The sequence below is a fragment of the Orycteropus afer genome, unplaced genomic scaffold (assembly GCF_000298275.1).
Source record: "Orycteropus afer afer isolate SDZICR_OR568_19922 unplaced genomic scaffold, OryAfe1.0 scaffold00021, whole genome shotgun sequence".
In the NCBI taxonomy this organism is placed as follows: Eukaryota; Metazoa; Chordata; class Mammalia; order Tubulidentata; family Orycteropodidae; genus Orycteropus; species Orycteropus afer.
The window spans coordinates 8,316,345-8,339,935 of NW_006921608.1; the positions used below are offsets into that span (position 1 = coordinate 8,316,345).

The 23,591-nt window shown below is 33.5% G+C and overlaps 1 protein-coding gene across 1 annotated transcript in view; it reads right to left on the reverse strand.

The window, feature by feature from the left end:
* The window catches only part of RIMS2 (regulating synaptic membrane exocytosis 2), a 726,314-nt gene that overhangs the window by 179,506 nt on the left and 523,217 nt on the right, over nucleotides 1-23,591 (reverse strand). Inside the window, exon 22 of the mRNA XM_042783638.1 lies at nucleotides 10,960-10,992. Coding sequence (XP_042639572.1) covers nucleotides 10,960-10,992 — 33 coding nt within the window. The remainder of the gene's footprint in view (nucleotides 1-10,959; nucleotides 10,993-23,591) is intronic.

A 23,591-nucleotide genomic window follows, 5' to 3' on the forward strand; every position in this document is an offset into this window, starting at 1 on the left:
ATTGCTCTATCTTTGTGGCTCAAAAAATATACAGATTTTCCAGGGCAGCCTTATGCATTGAGAACACTTCCTTTAAGATCTTGCTTCTTCCTCTTGTTGTCTTTGAAACTATGAAGCTGCAAATGGAGCAACAGCAGTAACTGCAATAATGACAGATACTTTTAGGGCCCAACAAGGGCTGTCAAGAGGAATGCCAGTTGCTCTACCTTCACTTCTTGGAAAGATCTAGATTGTTACTGCTGTATTTGGCAGAAGTTTGATATTCAATAGTGTTTGAACTGCTGATTATTTGGATTTTTTTTTTTTTTTTAATTTTGGAAAATTGATCTATCTAAACCTGGGGGAGAATTCTTTCTACTTTGTCTCACAGAGACTTCTAACTTGCAACTGTGCCTTCCACTCCTTCTGACTTATTTCTTCTTTCTTCATTCCGATCCCAGAGTGCAGCAATGCAGAGGGTTACTTGTCACCTACTCCACTCACTAAATTGTTCCTAGTTGTTCCAGAAGACCTCTTCAGTCTCCCATTGTGGAGTAGGAACTGATGCCAGGGGGAGGGATATACCCCTGACCATTAATGACTATTCTTTGTTTTTTATAATGGAGATGCATCATAGCTGTAGTGTAAAGCAGCCACTGTTCATCAGTGTCTGCTGGGGAGGATGGAGGGAAGCAGCAGCCTGGAGCAAAGGGTGAGACTGGAGGACAGATCAGGATCTCGTTTCCTCTGCATATTTTGGCTGTTAGACCTATGTTCGTGTGTGTGTGTTGTGTGTGTGGGGGGAGGTCAGTGCTCACTTTTCATGCTTGAATATTAAAAATGATTCCAATGGGAGGGGAAAAAAAAACACATCATGCTGGCAAAACTAAGACATTCCAAGATAAGGAGAAACTAAAGGAATTTGTAAATATCAGATCAGCCTTACAAGAAATATTAAAGGGAGTTCATCAGACAGAGATACAACAACATCTAACAACAATCTGAGATACAGACACAGGACAGCATCACCCTGATACCAACTCAGATAAAGATGTCATTAAAACGAAATAAAGCAAAACAACTGACTACAGGGAACCAGAAGAGTTAAAATGTAAACAACGACAACTTCAAAATAAAAAGAGAGATAAAATATGTAGCTATAGAACTTCCACAGGCGCCCTGGTGGTATAGTGCCTAAGGTGCTTGATTGCTAACCAGAAGGCTGGTGGTTCAAACCCACCAGCCACTCCTCAGAAGGAAGATGGGTTGCTATGAGTCGGGTCCGACTCGATGGCAGTGCATTAGTTAGTTAGTTATAGAACTGCCATATTGGGAGGAAGTCAAGGAGATTTCAAGATAAAACAGACAGTTTTAATTGCAAAAAGATTGAGGTAAACTTCAGGGTAATCACAAAGAAAAGTAATAAATCTAACCACCAAAATAAAGAAGAAAAAAAAAAAAAACAAACCACTCAGTAAACACAAAAGCAACAAGGATTGATAGGAAAAGAAAATCAACATGCAAAAAGAACTCAGCACAGAAAATGAAGAGCAATAAAAAGATCATTAATGTCACAAAAAAAAGCATATCAGAATGACAGAAATGAATCCATAGCTATTTTTAATCATAATGTAAATGGATTAAATGCACCAGTAGAGAAACAGAGAATGCCAGAATGGATTAAAAAAACCTCAATAACCTGACCCATCAATATGTTGCCTACAGGTGACACACCTTACATACAAAGCCAATAAACAAATAAAAAAAATCAAAGGATGGAAAAAATGCATCAAGCAAACAGTATCCAAAAGAGAGCAGAAGCAGCCATAATAATTTTGGATAAAAGAGACTTTAAGTCAAAATCCATGATAAGAGACAAAGAAGGGTATTATTAACAATTAAAGGGTCAATCCACCAAGAAGACACAACAATAATATTTATGCACCCAATGACAAAACAAAACAAAACAAAACAAAAAAACCCCAATGCCATTGAGTTGATTCCAGCTCATAGCGACCCCCATTGGGTTTCTGAGGCAGTAAATCTTTGTGGAAGTAGATTGCCCAGACTTGCTTCCATGGAGTGGCTGATGGGTTTAAACCACCAACCTTCTGATTAGCAGTAAGATGCCTTGGTCACTATGCTACCAGACCTCCTTACCCAATGACAGAGCATCAAATTATAAAAACAAACAAACAAACTAAAATTGAAAAGAGAAACAGATCCACAAGAATAATAGTAGACTTTAACACACTATTTTGGATAATAGAACAACTGGAAAGAAACTCAATAAAGATACAGAAGATCTAAATAATACAATCAATCAACTTGACTTCACAGACATATATAGTATACTCTACCCAAGAGCAACATAGTGAGTACTCCACTTCTTCTCCAATGCACATGGGTCATTCTCCAGAATAGACCATATTCTAGGCCACAAAGAAAGCCTCAATAAATTAAAAAAAAAAAAAAAACAACATAATACAAAGCATCTTCTTAGATCATAACACTATAAAACTAGAAAGCAGTAAGAGAGCAAAGAAGAACAATACAAGGAAACTGAATAACACTTTACTAGAAATTATTGGGTCATAGAAGAAATTAAAAATGAAATTTTAAAACTCTTAGAATCAAATGAGAATGAAGACAGAACATACCAAGACCTATGGGACATAGCAAAAGCAATGTTCTGAGGAAACTTTATAGCAATAAATGCACACATCCATAAAGATCCAAAATCAATAACTTAAACTGACAACATGAACAAACAGGGAACAACAAAAGAAGTCTACGGTTACCAGAAGAAAGAAAATAATACAGATCAAAGCAGAAATACATGAAATCGAAGAACAACAGAAAAAAAAATCAACAAAACTAGAAGGTGGTTTTTTGAGAGAATCTATAAAATTGACAAACCACTGGCCAAAGTGACAATGGAAAAAATGAGGAGATGCACATAATCAAAATAAGAAATGAAATGGGCAAGGTTACAACAGAAATAAACTAAAGAAGAGCATTACAGAATATTTTGAAAAAGTGAACTCTATCAAATTTGAAAACCTAAAAGAAATGGACAAATTTCTAGAGACACTCTCTACCTAAACTGTTTAGGTAGAAAACCTAAACAGACCAGAGGAAGAAAATGAAACTGTCATTAAAAAACTCCCAATTAAAAAAACCTGTGGTGCAGACAGCTTCACTGGAGAGTTCTATCAGACATTCAGAGAAGAGTTGACACCAATTCCACTCTAACTATTCCAGAATGTAGAAAAGGAAAGAATCGTCCCTAATCTATGCTATGAAGCCGTATGACCCTGAGATACTAAAGCCAGGCAGAGATACCATAAGAAAACAATGACAGACCAAATATCCGTCATGAACATAGACACAAAAATTTTCAACAAAATTCTAACCAACAGAATACAACAGCATACCAAAAAACAACACATCACAATCAGGTGGGATTCATACCAGGGGTCCAAGAGTGATTCAACACTAGAAAAACAATCAACATAATTCACCACATAAATAAAACTAAGGAAAAGAACTGCATGATCATCTCAATCAATGCAGAAAGCATTTAATAAAATCCCACATGGTTTCCTGATAAAAACTCACAGTAAAATAGGAATAGAAGAGAATCAACCAAGTCAAGGGCATATATACAAAATCAACAGTCAACATTATTCTCAACAGAGAGAGATTAAAAGCATTCCGGTCTTGAGAACAAGAAAGAGACACCATCTCTTAATCAATATTAATGGAATTCCTAGCCAGAGATAGAAGGCATCCAAGTTGCTAAGAAATAAATTAAACAATCCCTAACTGCAGATGATATAATCCTATACATAGAAAATGCCAGAGATTCCACAAGAAAGTTACTGGAACTAATAGAAGCATTCAATAAAGTGGCAGAGTATAGGATATCTCCTTTTAAAAAGAGCATGCACCTTTATTTGGTTATGATTGAAATAATTTTTCATATCTATTTTCATATTTAAGGCACTCTGGTGACACAGTGTCTAAGGCATTTGACTGTTAACCAGAAGGTTGGCGATTCAAAACCACCAGCCACTCCATGGAAGGAAGGTAGGGCAATCTACTTCCATAAAGATTTACCACCTCAGAAACCCAACAAAAGTCACTATGAGTTGAGATCAAGTCAATGGCAGTGGGTAAATTTACATTTTTTGATTAGTGAAATGTCTGTTCATGTTTTGCCCACTTTTCTGTAGAGGTTTACAGAGTATATCACTTATTTGTAAGAGATTTAGGTATTAAGGCTCTTAATACTCTTTCCTAGATGCCTCAAGCTTATTGTTTGCCTTTTGTTTACATTCTTGATATTCTGAAATTTACAACTGCCTCAGAGTCGGGTCTCTCTCTTTTAAAAATTTCTTTTATTGATTTTATTCTCAGACATGGTTTGTGTTTTCAGAGGAAAGCTCCTCTATGCTGTCACTAAAATGGTGGACTCTTTAATCTAGCTTGAGTTCATTTTGTTCCATAGAACATGTTATGCAGCCAGCACAAAGTCACATCCCTCTCAGTGGCAGAATGTGGGTTGGAATTCAGGCCTATCAGACTTCAATGCTCTTGCTCTTTCTACCCAACTCTGCTGCCTCAGAAACGATAACTCTAAGCCACACTCACCCAGCAGTTCTGAGACATGGGTTTGTATAACATTATCTACCACAAACTTGTATATTTCTATTGCATATAACCAAAACAATTACATAAGACCATAAAAAACAAAGCCTACAGATTAAAATGGGTGGACTTCAATACAACTGATTCAAAAGAGAAAATGTTTTAAAATTTATTTTCATGAAAAATGAAATAATAGCATCACTGATGTAGTATTTACTAGGTACCAGAAGCTGTTTTTGCATGCTTTACATGTTACATATTAACACATTTAATCCTCACAATACCCCTTTGAGGTTATTATGATCTCCATTTTATAGATGAGGTACATGGGGCACAGAGAGTAACTCACTCAAGATCACAAAGCAAATAAATGGTGCAACTGAGCAGCCAGTCCAATGCCAAAGTCAGTGATTTTCTATTGCTTCTGAGACTAACATTTCTCACAGGAGAAAATTATTTTGCCTAATAGTTGAAATATTTAGGAAAGAGAGTTAAGGTGGATGGCGGGCCTAAGTAAAATGGAATGTTATAGTATTTAGGATTAACATGTCAAATTCAGGATGTATATTCAATGTGTATGATGTTTTCTATCCATAAAGGTAAAAACAATGTATTCCAAACCCTCATTTTAAATAGGAGATAGATGAAGACTAAAATGTTAAATTATGTGTCTAGGGTCACGTAACTCGGCAGCAGGACTATGCCTAACACTAAGTCTCTTGCTCCCTAATCCAATAACCTTTCCAATTTCCTTCACATCACCCACATAAGGAAAAATTCTCAAGACCAGAGTTACTTATTCCCACTATTTCAAGTTTCAAGAACTTTCTTAATTCTTATTTTTTTCTTGTATTTTCTTGTATTTGCATATTTATCAGCTTTAGAAGGGAGGTCTGGTGGTGCCTAAAGCATTTGACTGCTATAACAGAAGGCTGCTGGTTCAAACCCATCAGCCACTCCTTGGAAGGAAGACTGGGTAATCTACTTCCGTAGAGATACCACCTCAGAAACCCAAGGAGGGGTCACCATGAGTCGGATCTGACTCCATGGCAGTGAGAAGCTTTAGAAAATAAAGCTAATTATTACACTTTATCAATAGGTGCTATCATTGATAATGTAAAGTGCTTACATAAGTGTATATATGTATATATTTTTTTCTTTTCTCAATTTGAGATTTTGTTTAGTTAAATAAATCTAAGGAATCTAGCATAGTACTGCACACACAGTTGGCACCTTATGCCTTCTTACGCACTGAGGGATTTGCATTTTCCAGTTAAGATTTCAGTGTACTAGGGTTATGGTTTTCAAGAGAAATAATATTGAGTCCCTAAAATACAGGATATAATCAATGCACAGAGAACATCGGAAAATGAGTAGAATGTGTAATAATAACATTGAACAGAAGTCTATGAATAAATAGATAATTGAAAGATTTTGGAAAATTTCAGAACAAATGTGCGTTTACATGTGTACATCCATACATGTATGTTAAATTCCCCCTGCTAGGAATGCTCCTTCTCTTTGCCTAGTAGAACATAACACGAGTAGAGTGAAATGCCAAGTGAAAGGATGTATAATTCAAAGCACAATCTGACAAGGACTGACACGCAAGTTTACAATGATACGTACCAATGGGCTGCCCTTCAAATCATCAGAGAAATCAAATAAAAGAGGGACTCTTTTCCAGCTAGAAATAATATTGTAATTGTATTAATTTTGAAAAAAATTCCCTTAGCTAACCCTAACAGTAATAATTTAATAACAATAGTAATTGCAAAATATATATTACTCATTTTCAATGATATTTTATTTGGAAACCTTTTAAATCTATTAAACTTGAATTTTTTTGTTAAACTTTTCAAATTAACAGCAATACCTTGTAGTCTAGTGAACAAGTCAGAAATTGTAATATTCTTACACATTTCCTGAAACTTTTGAGATAGCACACAACCTACATTAGTCTAAGAAATCAGTAAGAAATGCGGCTGGTAAATCACCTTTTGACTTTTAAATCTCCTTATGAATAGAATTGATATGTTACATAAGCACTAAAATTGCCAGATGCTTTTGACCAGGTCTGGAATTATTTTGAAAAGTCTGTAATTGGAATGTGAATTTAAATACATGAGCAGATATTAATTTTATGTAATTTAGACAAACAGTATTTTAAATATACTTTTCTCTTGTTAGCTCCATTTCAAATGTTTTCTAGATTTGTTTTATAAGTATCTAACAAAATAAAATTGTCAAATGAAATTTCATAAGGAGAACATGTGTAAATTGGAATGAACATGCTTCATTAAAAAGAAACTTGATCATGATTTCTATGGGCTAAAAATGATGGTTATTTGATGCTTTGGAAACGTATTAGCAGTTCTGTTCCTTCATTATGTACAACTACATTGCAGTGACTATACTTGGATCCATTCATACAAATGAAGGTCTGATTATTGTGGCTTACTTAGCACATAAACACACACTTCAACCCAATGTGTGAGGGTAATGATTATGACTTACGAAATTATTTTCCTTTCACATTCTGGGTTGAAGTATAAATAGGTACTGTTGATAATAACAATGATAAAACACTAACTTACATATTCATTAGATATGTAGTGATACGTTAATGCAGCAATTACATTTTATTGGCCATATACTCCAGTCATTTTTAGAAGCCTAATTTCATTTTACTTTTATTATTCTGTATTTTGGTCACAAATTTCCCTGCTTTCTTTTCTAAACTTGTTTTCCTTTTTTCTCTCCTTATTAGCATCCCTATTAATTTCTCTTTATTCTTATTTTCTTTGGAACAGAAGGCACTAGTTTTCATTTTATCCCTAGGTTTAGATGGGTTAGTGGAATCCTGAACTTAGAGCCTTTTATTACAGACTATTATAGACTAAGTTGTTGTATTAGAGACCTACAATTGAAACTTTGCTCAGGTCAGAAAGCTCAGACTTCAGCTCCCACTAAAAAGAGGAAGGAAGTGCTATAGATTTATAACTACAGCTGCAGTTTTTGAAGATTATGTTAAAAAAATTATGTTTAATGAATTAAAAGTAACAATGAAAAGCAATTTAAAATCTAAGTATCTTTAGAAATTAAAATGTTCTCTTCCCTCTCTAAATTTAAGTATTCCACCTATATCCTAGATACCACTTCTCCTCTTTCTCAGCCAAGTTTGCTTCTATTATTAATCTTTTTCTCTTCAAATTCTTCAAACTCACCCCTCAAACAAATCCTTTCCTTCGTCTTTATGCATTTCATTGAGACTCCTTTGTGTAACCTGCTGAATTTGGTCCCTCCTCTGAGCCTAGCTTAAACTTGTTATCCCCCCTCTACTACTAAATTATAATTAATACTTCCCTTTCTCCAGCGCCCATTCTTTTATTAACATTTCCCAATCTGTACTGTCGACCCTAGTTAGCCTGAGTGTCTTCTATTTCTTCTTACAATTGCTTAAAAACCAAATCAAACTCACTGCTGTGGAGTCGATTTGACTCACAGTAACCCCTCCTTGGGTTTCCAAGGTAGTATCTCTAAGGAAATAGATTGCCCAATCTTCCTTCCAAGGAGTGGCTGGTGGGTTTGAACTGCCAGTCTTCTGGTTAGCAGTTAAATGCTGTAGGCACTATGCCAGGAGAGCTCCCTACAATCGCTTTGTTGTTGTTGTTGTGTGCTGCCGAGTCAGACCATACTCCTAGCGACCCCTCCTTGGGTTTCCGAGGCGGTATCAGTACAGAAGTAGATTGCCCAACTTTCCTTCTGAGGAGTGGCTGGTGGGTTTGAACTGCCAGCCTTCTGGATAGCAGTCAAGTGCCTTAGGCACTACACTACCAGGGCTCCTTATAATTGCTTAGGGTCATCTTAATCTTTCCATTGTAGATTCTGAAATCCTATTTCTTGGACTTAAATACTATACATCCTCAGTCTCATCACAGAACGCTCATTTCACCTTTTAGCTTTAATGGATAGTTGACCCTTTTCAAGAATATCATCATCCCCAGAAACATTTTGAGGTGGAATTGTTCAATATTCTACGCTTCATACACTATAGAAGCTTGGAAGTGGTATCAGCATTCTAGCTATGCATTGATGCTTCTACTTTAACCTCAAATAAAACTCCATTTCTTTATGATCATATCATTACACTTCCTTACTGCTATCACCTACTTCCCTAATTTTCTTCACGCATTATCAACCAATCTCATGCCATCACCCTCAATGACTTCAATGTCAATATAAAATGTGTAGCAGTAAAGCTTACTGCTTTCTTTGCCTTCCCAAACCTTAATCCATGCTCTGTATCTCAGAAACCCACCCTCAGGGCCAAACCCTACATCTTTACATCTTTTGGAATTATCTAACATCTGAAAATTATAAACAGTATTAAATCACTCTGTTAATAATCTGCTATTCTTTCAACTCTATATCCATTTGCTACCACGATGTCTTCAATATTCCAAATTTCATTTCTTTCCTTGTACCTTTTCCTCCAGTCTATCAAAAACTTCACATATGATCATGACTTACCACAATGAGTGAACATCCTCCCAGTCCATCCTGGACATAACATTAACCAATTTTCTTCAACATTTTCATTCTATTCTTTTTTCTACTATATTTGCCCACAAGCTTTCAATCTTAGATCCAAGTAATTACATCTGATGGCTGCTATTGAGCCAATCGCACAATTTTAGTGTGTCATTGCAGATTGAGGGTCTTCACTTTAAACAGTCATCATTCACCATCTCCTTGGTGAGCTTCCTCTCCCATTCCCCATAGTGGTTATTCTTAAATTTATAATTTCCTCGAGTCATCAGGAAGCCTAGCCCCTATTGACCATTTTCATTTTCGTCTTTTCCATTCTTCCAACTCTCTATTTCAGGCTTCCACCACTTCACTGAAACCAATTAGGCAAAAACCTTTACTAATTAGTTTTGTCATCTAACAACATATTTGTCTTTCTCTTACATTCGCCTCTGTTAACTATACCCTTCTTGAAACTCTGCTTTCTTGAATTCTCTTCTAGTTGTTGTGCTGTCTTTAAACAGTTCCTTCAGCACTGTTTTCTGGCTTTTGTTCTTTCACTCACCCCTTACATGTGGAAAAAACGCTGGTGACTCTGCATGTGCTCCTGGCAACTGGATTCATTCCAATGGCTTCATTTAAATCCCAATACTTGACCCTCTACCAGTAGACCGGACTTCCTTTCTAAGTTCCATAATCATATATCCTATTACCTGCATTAGATATCTAAACCCAAATGTTCCAAAGGAAACTCAAACTCATCACCAACTAAGCTCTTTATCTGTACTCTAGAACTCGTTCAGCCTAAATTCTCTAACTTAATAAAAGGTACTACTACCACAGTCACGTGAGATTATTTTCTTAGTCTTCTTTTCCTTTATTGATAATATACAAAGACTAAGTCTTACGATTTTACATCTTTAAATAACTTATGTATCAATTGTCTCAACTGATACTTTAGTTCTTTGACTTGATGCACGTATAGCTTTTTATTTAATTAAAATAATAAAAAAATAATGAATTTTATTGTGTCTCCATTGTATCATACATACACATACATATGTATGTATGTATCCCTCTCATAGTACTTATATTATTGCATTTACTTGTCAGACTCACACTAGGTAAAGTACTTGAAGGGTAGGAAGTTATTCTGAGTGCTCTATTATTTCCAGCACTTAGAACAGGACCTTACAGCAGGCATGGTAACAAATGTGTGTTGAATGAATGTTCAAATTTCAGTTCAAGTTTTACCTCTTCATTAAGCCATTCTAGGTCACCTAACTGAAAAAGATTTTATTCAACTTCATAGCCTTGTAGAATCTATCACTAAAATCATCCATATTGCTAGTAAATATAACATGTTTCTGACATCCGAACACTTCAGTGATCCAGTTTCTTTAGGGCACATACCATGTCTAATAGATCTTTGGTATTCCCCACAGTCCAGCACACTGCTGAACTCATGAGAGAAATAAAGTACTTTCAGAATTATGTAAAAAAGCCAAAAACAGGCTTAGGCCTAAAACAAATTGGAGAAATCTGTGTGTGCATCCACACACACACATCCCACATACAATCATTTTATTATAATCCATCAAATTGAAGCAGTTGCTGTTAAAATTTGACTATACAAATATCTACAAGATATTGTATCTTACAATGAATCAGCAAGATTTAATACTTTCCTATATTAGAGAATGAAAAATTATGAAATGAATAAAAAAATGGTAAAATATTTTAAGACTAGTTAGGTAAATGAAAACACAACAAAGAAAAGCAGTAGAAGAGACAGACCTGAATATCTTCTCCTTGGGGAGTCCACTTCTTCTGTGGTCACATCGTGTAATGGACAGACATAGACAAAGGAGATGGGTGTGAGTGGATGTACCCAAAAGGTAAAAAGTGGCATTGAAGAAGCGGGCCATGACCCATTTTGAGAAAGAATCCTGTGTACAATTGTTGGGAAGATAGAATCAAATGCATACCACCAAAGAAAAGAATAAGCAAGAACTGATGGTGAACTGGCCAAGCTACAATAGGTTAGCAGAATCAGAAGAATAAAGTTAGTGATGAAATAAAGAGGGTTCAAAGGTTTACAGTTATTTGTGTACAGCCAATTCTGAGCACTGATGCTGAAGAAAGACACCATTAGTAAAGACAACGTTCCTTGTCGGGTCATACTGTTCAAGACGTAGCTCAGTCAAGCCAATCTGTGAAAATGATTTTTTGAATTTTTAATTATTATCTAAAGAAAAGAATTTGAGTCATCATTAAAAGAGCAATAAATAACGTTCCAATAGCTTTCTACACCTTTTAAATTTCTGAATTAATCAGCACACACACACAGGAACATAAAGTATGGTGGTGAGACCAGTCTTCCAGTAATCACTTCGATACAGCAAAATATTACCATGAAATATTATACAGAATACAAACATAACTCTTTATAAAGAGAATAGCCAAAACATATGAGTTTATTGTCAAAATACATGACTTTATTTCAAAATAGAAAAGTTAAACTAACCTTTTAGACACATTTTCTTTGATCATATTACCTAACAATGCCTATTTTTCAGAACTGTCTTATAAACACCACAGTACATGTTATTAAAGTTTTCATTCAAATTTAACCATCCCAACCCACCATCTACCATAATATGTATGGCACACTGATTGGAAACACTTCTTTCTTCCTTAGCTAGTAGAAAATTTCAAAAACCATTTTATACAGTGGTTTGAAACAAGGAAAATGTTGGCTAAACTCAGCATTGTAAGAAAAAATTTCTTACAATGAATCAGCACTAGTATGATTAGTACAGATAGCAATACAAAACAATACCAAAACCTCCTATTTTAAAGACCTACTCAGCTTTGAAATAAGTACCACAAAATTCTTATATCAAAACACCAAATCCAGTTCTGCAGTAAGTGTATCATGGTTCCAGAATGATTTACACATAAACAAATTATATCCAAATACAGAGGGCATAGTCAACCCACCAGCCACTCCTCGGAAGGAAGGAAGATTGGGCAATCTACCTCGGAAACCCAAGGAGAGGTCGCTATGAGTCAGGTCTAAGTGGATGGCACATAACCACAACAACATAAGTCAATATGTTGAAATTATAACTCTTGAGAAGAATATTTACCCTAACAGATTCATCTCTTTATCTGAACAGTGAGAAAATGAATACCTTCTTTTAGAACAAAATGTTAAGATGCTCGAAACATTTTTTTTTTCCCTCCTTAGGAAAAAAAGAAAGATATCCTACTATACGTTACAGAGGGCTGGAGAAGGAATGGCACATTTTGAAATTTAATGATGCTGTTTTTACCACACTATTATGAGCACATCACTAACCTATTCAAAATCCAACACTAAATCTCATCACAAGTATTCTAAAGCAGAGGCGGCAGATAGGACTGACCACTAGGAAATGTTCTCACACTCTCCTGAAATGTACTGACATCCATGAAAACAAGATATGCCATATTTCTTTTCATTCCCTGTCCACCCATTTCCCAAAGTGACAGGTACAGAAAAATCACAGATACATTAATAACTTGGGTTAATTTTGAGTGGTATCACAGCTTGTCACTTTTTGCATGCAAAATTTCCCTACATACATGTGCCATACAATTGAAATAATTTCCCAATATATTCAAATGAAATTGGTGTGTACTGGATGAAATAATTGGTTAAAAAACACTAATTTCTGCAGAAAACATAAAACTACATAAACAAATGAAGCTTCTTGTTCTACTTATTATTTTCCTGTTATGTTGGATTATTTTATAATGTCACTGATGCAGTGTTTTTAAAATTATAGATTCAAAACATTCACAAATCTTCTCATTCTATTCAAAAATTTATTACAGTGAATAACTGGGGCACATAGAGTTCAACTGACTTACACAAGGTCACAAAACAAGTTCAGTGGAAGAACCAGAAACAGAACAAAGGTCTCCTGATTACCTGGTCAACTGTCTTTGTACTAGATGCTTGCTATCTGACCCAATAAAAACAAGTGAAATAAAAAGTCAAAACAAGGAAGAAACAAAAGAACTCTTACGGTGACACCCAAATTGGACACTTTTATTGGAGTACTTAGAGACCTTTTAAAAAAGAAACACATTCTACAACTGTCCAGGTAAATTGCTAATGCTTTCATTCCTGTAAGAAAATATGGTAATGGTTATCTTAGTACAAGTAAGTTTTAAAAATTTTTAAAGAAAATAATGCAAAATTTATGTTAGGTATCATTTGTGCCACCCAGGACTCCATATACTACTTATTCCAAAACCAAACCCACTGCTGTCAAGTCAATTCCAACTATAGTGGCCTGTAGGACAGAGAACTGCCCCATAGAGTTTACAAACTGGTACAACTTTATGGAAGTAGACTGCCACATCTCTCTCCCATGGAGAGGCTGCTGGGTATGAACTGCCAACCTTTCAGTTATTATCTGAGTGCTTAACCACTGCTCCACCAGGGCTCCTTATATGACTTACAGGGTGATGATCTCACAACTAACTGCAAAGCTACCGTTACATCATTTCCCATTGTTTTTATGTGAATATGATCAATTAAAAATAGATCATAACTAAACTTATAAAAAAATCACATAACTCATAATGAGAACTCATTCCAGTTGTACATCTAACCAGGAACCAGTTCAGAGTGATACAAAATAGTAAAGGTATACTTTCTCATATATGTCCATTGCTGTCCATTATTGTCACACCTATAGCTGTATCTTTATTTTAGACTTAGAAAATATAAAGACATTATAAAGAAAATGTATATATCTTTGTTCATTCAATTATATAAATAATGAATGAGAAATGAAATATTTTCCCAAATTTCCCTTGACAGTCGACATTTATAAAATATAATGAATAACTCACAAACATTATTTCATCACTTATGGTTGAGTTATTTTTTAAAGCATTTTAAAATTCACATTACCATCAATGTGCTAACTATAAAAATTAATGATGGGCTTTTAATCAAGGAAAATAACTCAACATATATACTAAATTTGTATTTTGGTCCTTAAAAGTTAAAAATCATATTAATCATATTTTGGGAAAAAAAGTAAATTCATAAGAATTAATACAACGTCAATTTTTATGTAAAATTTTATAAATATTTGTGCAAAGCAATGCTTCACTCCTTGCCACTATAACATATTAACTATATTTCAACAAATACGTCTAAGTTCCAACAGAAATTATAATCTGTAGTCAACTTTATTAAAAGAAAGTCATGTAGCTTGTTTACGAAAAATATCATTGTCACCAAGGTTGTACGATATCTGTTGGAAAACTTGTAGTGGCTAAAGTTCTCATTGATCACCATTGACAGAAGTTAGACTTTTGAGCCTGTTCCCAGATTTAATTCTATGTGTGTTAACATATCTTATAGGAGCCAGCATTTTGTTAAGAAGGTTCCTAACACAGTGTAACAGATAATACTCAAGATTTTAAGTGCATATTAGAACCTACACATAATTAAAAGCAAATCATATTATGAGGGCCTTTAAAGGTCATTGAGTTTTAGACTGTTTCCTTTGAAGGGAGTGGGCGGAGGGATACCTTCAGAAAAAAAAAAGCCTAAGTATGCAACTGCATAAACATAGGCAGCTTCAATAATACAAAGATTAACATAGAGCAAAAATACAAAAATCAAAATGTTTACGAGGTCAACAATTAACCAAAACTTTTCTACTATGACAAAATTCTTTTTGAAAATTCCTCATTCCAAATGGTTTGAACTAATTCTTTCAAACTAATTATCACTTCCTATAATTTTATCAACAACCATAGGAATTTTTGAACATATACAATAATTTCTACTTATTAAATTAAGCAAGACAATTTTTAAAAAATATTTGGATATTTTTAAGAGTTCAATAAAATTTCAAAAAAATGTTTATCTTTAAATATCTTCTCCCTCTTTCTTGTTGTGCTATTTTCCTTTGATTCTATCCTTGAAATCTGGCACATAATGTAATTTTAAATGCAGAAGGAAAAAATACTAAGTATATACCAAGGGAGTTTAAAATCATTGACTCCAATTATTCCCAAGCTGTTGCATACTCACTTCTTTAATCACAAAACTGACAGTCACTGAAGTATAGATTTGATCTCATAAACTTCTCTTTGTTCAGAGGAGAACCAACTTAAATGATATATCCTGAAATTTCACTTTATCTGAAGGAAAATCTGCTCGTTTAAAAAAAAGTGTTATATTGGCTTGTGTTAGTAGTATTTGATTCCAAAATTCCATTGGTTGATTTTTGTGGTAGATATCATTTTTTAATTTGTCTCACACCATGTTTTTCCATCAAGAGTAAAATGCACTTACTCTAGAATAATCCAGAAATACACAGAAATTCTGAAATTGCAATATTTATCAAGGACACATTCCTGACTTCTTTTTCCAAATTAGATCCATTAGAGTAGTATCTAATTAGAATACTGATTTTGACTAAAATAAATTGCTTCTACTTTAAGAAATGAACATATTCAGAATAGAGAAACCAAAGCAATAAAAAAGGTCAAGATATTAAAAAATGAAAATGTAAACAGTACAAATGCACTACCGAATTCTTTGCATATTTACTTTTCCATAAGATAAACTTTAAAAATATGCTTTCAAAGGTAAAATTAAAAAAAAAAAAAAAATCCTACCTCCACTATTTTTACTAACTCCCATGTGGAAAAAAATATAAAGATTAATACACTCATTAAATCACATAATACTAAAACTAGGGGCATATATACATATTAAGGTTTTCAAATAAGTAGCAAAACAAATCGTTACTTGAAACATTTTCAATTTCCAAAATACAGCGTAAGCAGACTGTGTCTCACTGCTTTCACTTTATGGAAAAACACAGATTTGTCTTTGCATACGAAACGGTAAGGTAAGGCGCACTGTCATGACTTCAGGATAATTACAATAGGAGACATCATATTTGGTAAAGTAGAGGTTCAGGAAAAAAGAAGACCCTTCATGAGATGACACCGTGGCTGCAACAAGGGTCTCAAACAACTGTGAAGATGGCACGGGACCAAGCACTTTTCATTCTGTTGTACACAGGGTCGCTCTGAGTGAAGACCCGTTCAACAGCACCTAACAACAGCACAGTAACAATAAAGGCACCCGCACCCATTGAAGAATTTCCTATATTCAGTATACTTTTCAGGTACAAATAGGGAACACTGCTAGATAGGTAGAGAGACAAGCACTGATTTGGGTGAAGGGAAAGGAAAGGCTCCCCACCCTCCCACCCCCTCTCTGTATATGACTGATAATCACCTTTTGGACAGCATCAATTAGTCATTGAACAAAGTAATTAGAATTATACTAATTATCTTGAAGTAGATTCTCAATCATTTAAATTCTAAGATTAGTCTTTCTAAGTGTTTCTCTGTATTAGTTCCAAAACGTTCAGTCAACTTAAAGAACTTCTAATTTATGTTAGCTTTTCACCAGATTTTATGCTATGTATTTAGGTAAAATTTGAGAGATTTTATCTAAAATGTGCTCTTTTCTCAGATACATTTCTAATTACCAGAATAATTCACAAAATAAACTAATAAAATTCAATTGTTTAAAATGTTTAATAACTACATTTTTATAAACCATCATATTCTGGTCAGTAAACAGATTGCTCATTGGAAAAATAGATTATGCATGCTAATTTACCCTCGATTAACATTAAGAACTTTTTGTTACTTTACAGACTAAACAAAATCTAATCCACATTGTACATCAGGAAGACATTATGTGATCTACTCTAGATGTTATCCATAAAACCTGTGGCTTAAAATCACACTCAGTATTCTATTTAATGTTCACATCAAAGATAGTAATATAATAAACATCCTTATATTACCCAGTGATTTTCATCTGTACAGCTGTCAAGTTGGAAATACTAAGTCATCCTTTTTGCTAATGATCCTCTTAGGATAGCTTAATTCAGAGATGTCAAGGTTTTTCTGTTAAAAAAACTGCAGATACTAGCTTTAAAGTCCATCCAAATAAATGTTCATTTATTTTCTAGTTTATTATGCCATTTAGAATTTAATAAGAATTTTAAGTGGCTTTTGTTATGACCAGACATCTTAGAAGTTGCAAAATTACCAAGCATTATAAGGCTTACTTTGATAGACTTCCACACAAAACTTTTGAAAATGATAACAATATATGCCAGTGATATATAGCTGACTCTCCACTTCAGGTTTGGATTCAAGTCCTTATAAACTTTTTATAGTGCCACAAGTCTACCACAATAATCCTCTGATGAATCTTTGACAATTCATGGAAGATAATCTTAAAGATTTTATTGTATAAAATTATGTATTGACTATTGATTATAATTAATAGAATATTAATATCATATAAGTAATATAAAATAAAGGGTGATGTCAAATATATCTTCTGTAAAGTACAAGGTCATAAACATGTTGGTGAAATGTAGTAAGTCCCACCTGAAAACCCACATCTTCCCTCAAATTTTATTATTCCAAAGTATCGATAATTTACAAATCCCACCTTTCTTTTAGGAACAACAAAAATTTGTGGAACACTCAAATTTAACATTGCTTTTACTGCCTCAGCATATTCCATACTTACTCATAACATTTAGGGTTTGATTTTCCAGGATCAGTTTTCTTAGTATAGAGGAAAATGGCACAATTGTCAAACTAGAAAAATTTATAAACATTTTAAACCATGAAATTAAAAAACTCTAATAATTTTTTCTCTATTACATACTTAGTTTATAAGTTAATTATGAGTTACTTTAAGCTTTTTTATTATTTAAGCCATCAGAAGGCTTAAATAATAAGAGATACATATAGTATATTATAAGTGGAAACTAATTAATAATATCCAATGAAGATTTTTAAAATTTTGTGTTTGTGAGTTCTAAAATTATTTTTAGCAATAGATTGTACAGTTTCACTCTTTCAACATACAATGTAATTTATTTACATAAATATGTTCATAAACATATTTATGTAATCATATATGATGGCAAATAAGATAAGAAGAGTTCATGAATGAGGATAGCCCATATCACAGTTTAGCAAGAAAAGATTTTTATAGCAATAAATTGTGTTATATAAATGATAACATAAAACATTAGATGTATATTTATTGTTTTTAAAAATATTCTTAAATATATTAAGCCAATTATTTTTCCATAAACTAAGTGATTCTTAATTGCAGATTTGAAAGAAATATGTAAGATATTTTTCTCACAACTTTATGCAGGTATTAAAATTCCCAATGTAACTTCTATTTTATTATATTTTAAGTATTTATTATTTACTAAAAGAAAACATGGGAGCTCTGGTAGCATAGTGGCTAAGGCACTTGACTGCTAACCAGAAGGCTGGCAGTTCAAACCCACCAGCCACTCCTCGGAAGGAAGGTTGGGCATTCCTACTTCCGTAGTGATACTGCCTCGGAAACCCAAGGAGGGGTCGCTATGAGTCGGGGCCGACTCGACGGCACACAACAACAAAAGAAAACATGTAGATTATTTGTCCTATAGTATCATTCCTTGCACTCTGGACTTATGTATCACGATACTTTTCTCAAAGAACTTTATTCTTCTCCTTAATAGCACTTACCACAATGATAACTTATTCATATACTTATCTTTTAAGCTACATATTTTTTTCAGAATGTAAACTTTATGAGGGCATCTGTTCTGTCTTGGGTACTCTATAGCTTGTTGTTGTTGTTGTTGTGTGCCATCCAGTCGGACCCGACTCATAGCGACCCCTCCTTGGGTTTCCGAGGCAGTATCACTACGGAAGTAGATTGCCCAACCTTCCTTCTGAGGAGTGGCTGGTGGGTTTGAAGCGCCAGCCTTCTGGTTAGCAGTCAAGTGCCTTACGCACTATGCTACCAGAGTATAGCAATGGATACTTTTAAGTAAGTTTAGTTTAATTTACACATTGACATATTTTAAAATACAGGTTTTAGAACTGTAACATTAGTCATCACACAAAAGTGTATTAACAGCACTACTGTAGAATGAGCATTTTTAATGATGATATAATCACATACAGATATAATTAAATTATGACAAATTTAAAATCTCTATTTAAATTCTAAAAATTTCAGTGCAATTTTTCAACGTATTCTCATCCAATTCTGATTAAAAAATAGTATTGATTATTCAAGTTGATGTGTTATCTCTGCACTTTGTGTCTTTTTCCTTTTATTCATGGCTTAAATTTTTGCCTCCTACTTGGGTAATCCTATCACTCCAAAAAAGAAAAGAAATAGAAAGTAATATTAAAAAAAACAATGCATTTCAATTGATTGGTGGAATTAACAGTTGGAAGAGACTTCCTACTGAATTAACTTACTGTGCGATCCCTCTTCTGTGTTGTTGTTGTTGGCAATATTTTTAAACTCCAGAAATGGCAAGTAAATGGTTACCATTCTATGCTATAAATATCCCAATAACATTTGCAATTAAAAATAAGGACTGGACTACAAAAACAAATGATAAATAATATATTGGGATTTCTACAATACTTTTTAAAGAAATTATCACCTCTCTATTAAGTCATTTAATTTGGACAAGGTATTCAAATATACAAAGCAGATGATTGTTTATGCTTGAATCATTCCATTTTTTCTTCAAAAAGAACTAAAGAATGAAAGACCAATGTTCTGTTTTCCAAAATATGTAAAACTAGTTTTCTAAGCAAAGTTTGACATAACATATTCACCTATCTAATCTACATGGGCTGTTCAATCAGAAAGTTGACACCAAGATGAGAAAAATGAGTCACAACAAGCACACGTTCCTGTAAAAGCATGAAATGCAACACTAGAGTCTCATGCTTTCAGGTGGTTTTCCAAACCCTGACAAACCTGGCTCAGACTGCTGTTTCTTTTGCGGCAATGGTTTGTCATCAGTTACTGTACCATTCACCTTTTTCTGCTGGTCTTCCCATGTAACTTCTAGCATAAATCAAAAAACAAAAATTCAGAGCTTGTCAGAAACATCACATAATGTGCACAACAAAAACCTAATAATACTTCAGGGAACTAATTTCCTTTCAATGTTTTTCTAAATCCTCACAAACCTTTGTGACATGTATTTAACATTTTTAATATAGGCAAGTAAAATTATTTGCAGGTTTGGTTTTTTTTATAGATTTCAAAATCCAAAGCACTAAAATTACATCCAATGAATTTCAAATTTCATTTCCAATAAAATAAATGGAGGAGAGCTACAAATAAAATGATAAACTAGTACTTAGTTGATGTTAAATAACATTAAGTTACTTTAAAATAAACATTTTCCTAGCATTAAGTTCTAGTGTCTTGAAATTAAATGTTTATATTTCATTTTTATACATGTCAAAGGAAATGCATAAATTACATATAAGATAAAATACCTATTTATTTTACTACCATAAATAGTAGTTTCATTAAATAACAGAAAAGTTTACATGCTGTAAGATATATTTTCAATAAAAAATCTTGATTAAAAAAGACAAAAATATTTAGTAATAAATAGCTTGGCATCATTGACTGTGAACTACCATGGGTTTATCGAAGATTATTTAGAATTATCTGTAGTGGGATATAACATTCATTTATTCAGCATATGTATATTCAATACTGACTATCATCCAGATATTCTTAGGCACTAGGGATTTAACAGCAAACAAAACAGACAAAAGTCCATGCTCTTATAAAGGTTGTATTTCAGTAGGAGACATAAATTACAAGCAAGATAAGAAAAATATATTGTAACTAGTTACTGATAAGTGCTGAGATAAACATGAAGTAGGTAAGAAGGAAATGAAATGTCCAGGGGTGGTGAAATTTTTGACAGGGTTTTAGGACAACGTTTGAGTAAAGAGCTTACATGAGTTAGGGAGCAAGCCATATGGCTATTCTGGGAGAAGCATTTCAGGAAGAGGCACAGCATGCTCAGATGCCCTAGATGAGAGCAGTATCATGTGTTCCAAAAAGCAAGGGGCTCACTGTGAACAAGGGGAACTCATAGAGCAGGCTGAAGAGGTAATGGGATGGGGGATGGGGGAAATACAGATCATGTGGGGTCTTGCAGTCAGGCATCAAAAGACACTAATAAAACTCACCATTTAATCTTGTTTTATATAATGTTCAAAAACAATGCTATATCTTGTCACTTGTCTTGTTTTTATTTACATGAAAAATTATACATCTTATTTTCTTAATTCATATTTTTCTAAAGCTATACTATGAGTCAAGAAGTATTGTTAACTGCTGCAGAGTTGATTTCAAGTCATGGCAGAGTAGGACTGCTCCGTATTTTCAACACTGTGACCTTGTGAAAGCAGATCTCCAGGTCTCAGTGTATGTGTGAACTGTCAACCTTTCACTAGTAGTCCAAGTGCCTAACCATTTGCACTAGCCAGGGTTTCCATGAGTCAAGGAGTATTTATGTATGTCAAATAGTTATTATCTACATACATTTTAATTCCCATAAAGTTTCTCCATGCCATACATGATGCTTTGGCATCTTATCCACGTTTAGCCATAAGTGGTGGAATACTAACACAGTTTATAATATTAAACTCAGCAAAGCATAACCAGGAAGATAAAGCCATCATCAAAAAAAAAAAAAAAAAAAAAAAAAATACATTATATTGCAACATAAATAAAGGATTTTAAATACTGTAGCAATAGATTTACAAATCTATCAGATTTAAACTGGTTGTAATAAATCTAAGTGATTTTTTATATATTACTATTTTTATTATACTACCAGAAATTACTGCCTTAACTGTACAAGTTTTCCAATTCCTAGACCTGAAATAAATGTTATTAATAATATAGTGTATACCGCTACAAGATGAATCAGCTACTACAGGGAAACAAGTGGTTTGTTCCAGAAGTATTAACGTTGCACTTGGATGAGTAGTTTACAACCCTGATTTTCCAATTGGTAAAATAATCTGACAAAGATGCAATATAGGATTTTTAACTGATAAACAATCTAGATAAAGATGCAATATAGGATTCCAAATGGTAAGCAGTCTAGATAAAGAGGCTATATTCCAATCAACTGCTAATGGAAGCAGAAAGCTTAAAAACTTAAAAGAATATAAAAATTGTCTGATAAATCCCAAGAGTCTAGTAAGCCCTTTTTAGTTATAAAAATAAAGGAATCATCTATTTCAAAGTTAATCTGTAGTTACACAATAAGCAATAGACTAATTTATCCATGATGGAGAAACTAGTAAGTTAATTAATAATAAAGCACTTGTTTATTTTGAATTACTCGTGCTTTTTTTTTTTTTAAATCTGCCAATAATATGATTTTGCAAACACCATTCCTAAAATCAAAGTTTCTACAATCACATGCCTTTGTCATTTAAGAATGTTTTTCACCTTTCACCATTCCATAAAGCTTGTGATGTTCCAAAAATAGAAAACATGCTACCTTTTAAAGCAAGAGAGAGTGCGAAGAAGTAGAAGTGGATCGTTTTGGGAATTATTCAGTCTATTTGCGAATTGACAGGCAGCATCTTCTGAGGTGTAGAGGAAAGAGACCTTAAAACATAGCAAGTTTAATTTTTAAACACCTTTTTTAGTTGACAAATTTAGTCAAAGTAAATTGTTTAGAGTTACTCGTGTTGACCATGTGAAACTAGCACATATTTACTGGATATCTATTATATGGTAGGAACAGAAAAGATCCAACCCTTCAGGAGCTTATAATGTAAATGGAGATACACGGTATTAACATAACATAAATTTGCAAATAACAGCCCATGTGGCAATGATCAAGGCTATCAAAGAATGACAGAAAGGGTAATAGATATGTTACTGAACTGAGCCTAAAAAGCTGCTCCGGAGGACCGGTTCTTCCATTACCTAGGTATGTAACTGTAGGCAAGTTTCATTACCTCTTTGGTCTTCAGGTTTGTTATATCTGAAGTGAGAAAGCTGGTCTTGAAGATCTTTAAAGATATTTCCATCTCTAAATTTAGAGTCACTCTCACTTCTGATGACTCTGGACTGTTTAGGTTATTGAGGTACAATTTCCTTATAATAACTTTCTTAATAGACTATAAGTCTTCATCATCCTTGACTCTAGTACATGGAACAATATTCAGGACACAGTATGCACTCAATAAATATTAGAAGGCTAAATAAATAGAGTTGGAAGAGTAGAGTGGAGGATCTTTATTTAAAGAATAAGACCATATTCAGTACTCAGTAGAACACCCTTAAATTTTTTAAGCAAAGAATAACCTAATCAAATAAATACTTCTGAAATATTGATTTAGAGAGTGGTAAGCAGGATACATAGCAAGGAGGGAGGAGCAGCAATTAGGATACCAGATAGGAAAAATAGGACAATACCAGAGTGTTGGTGCCTGCA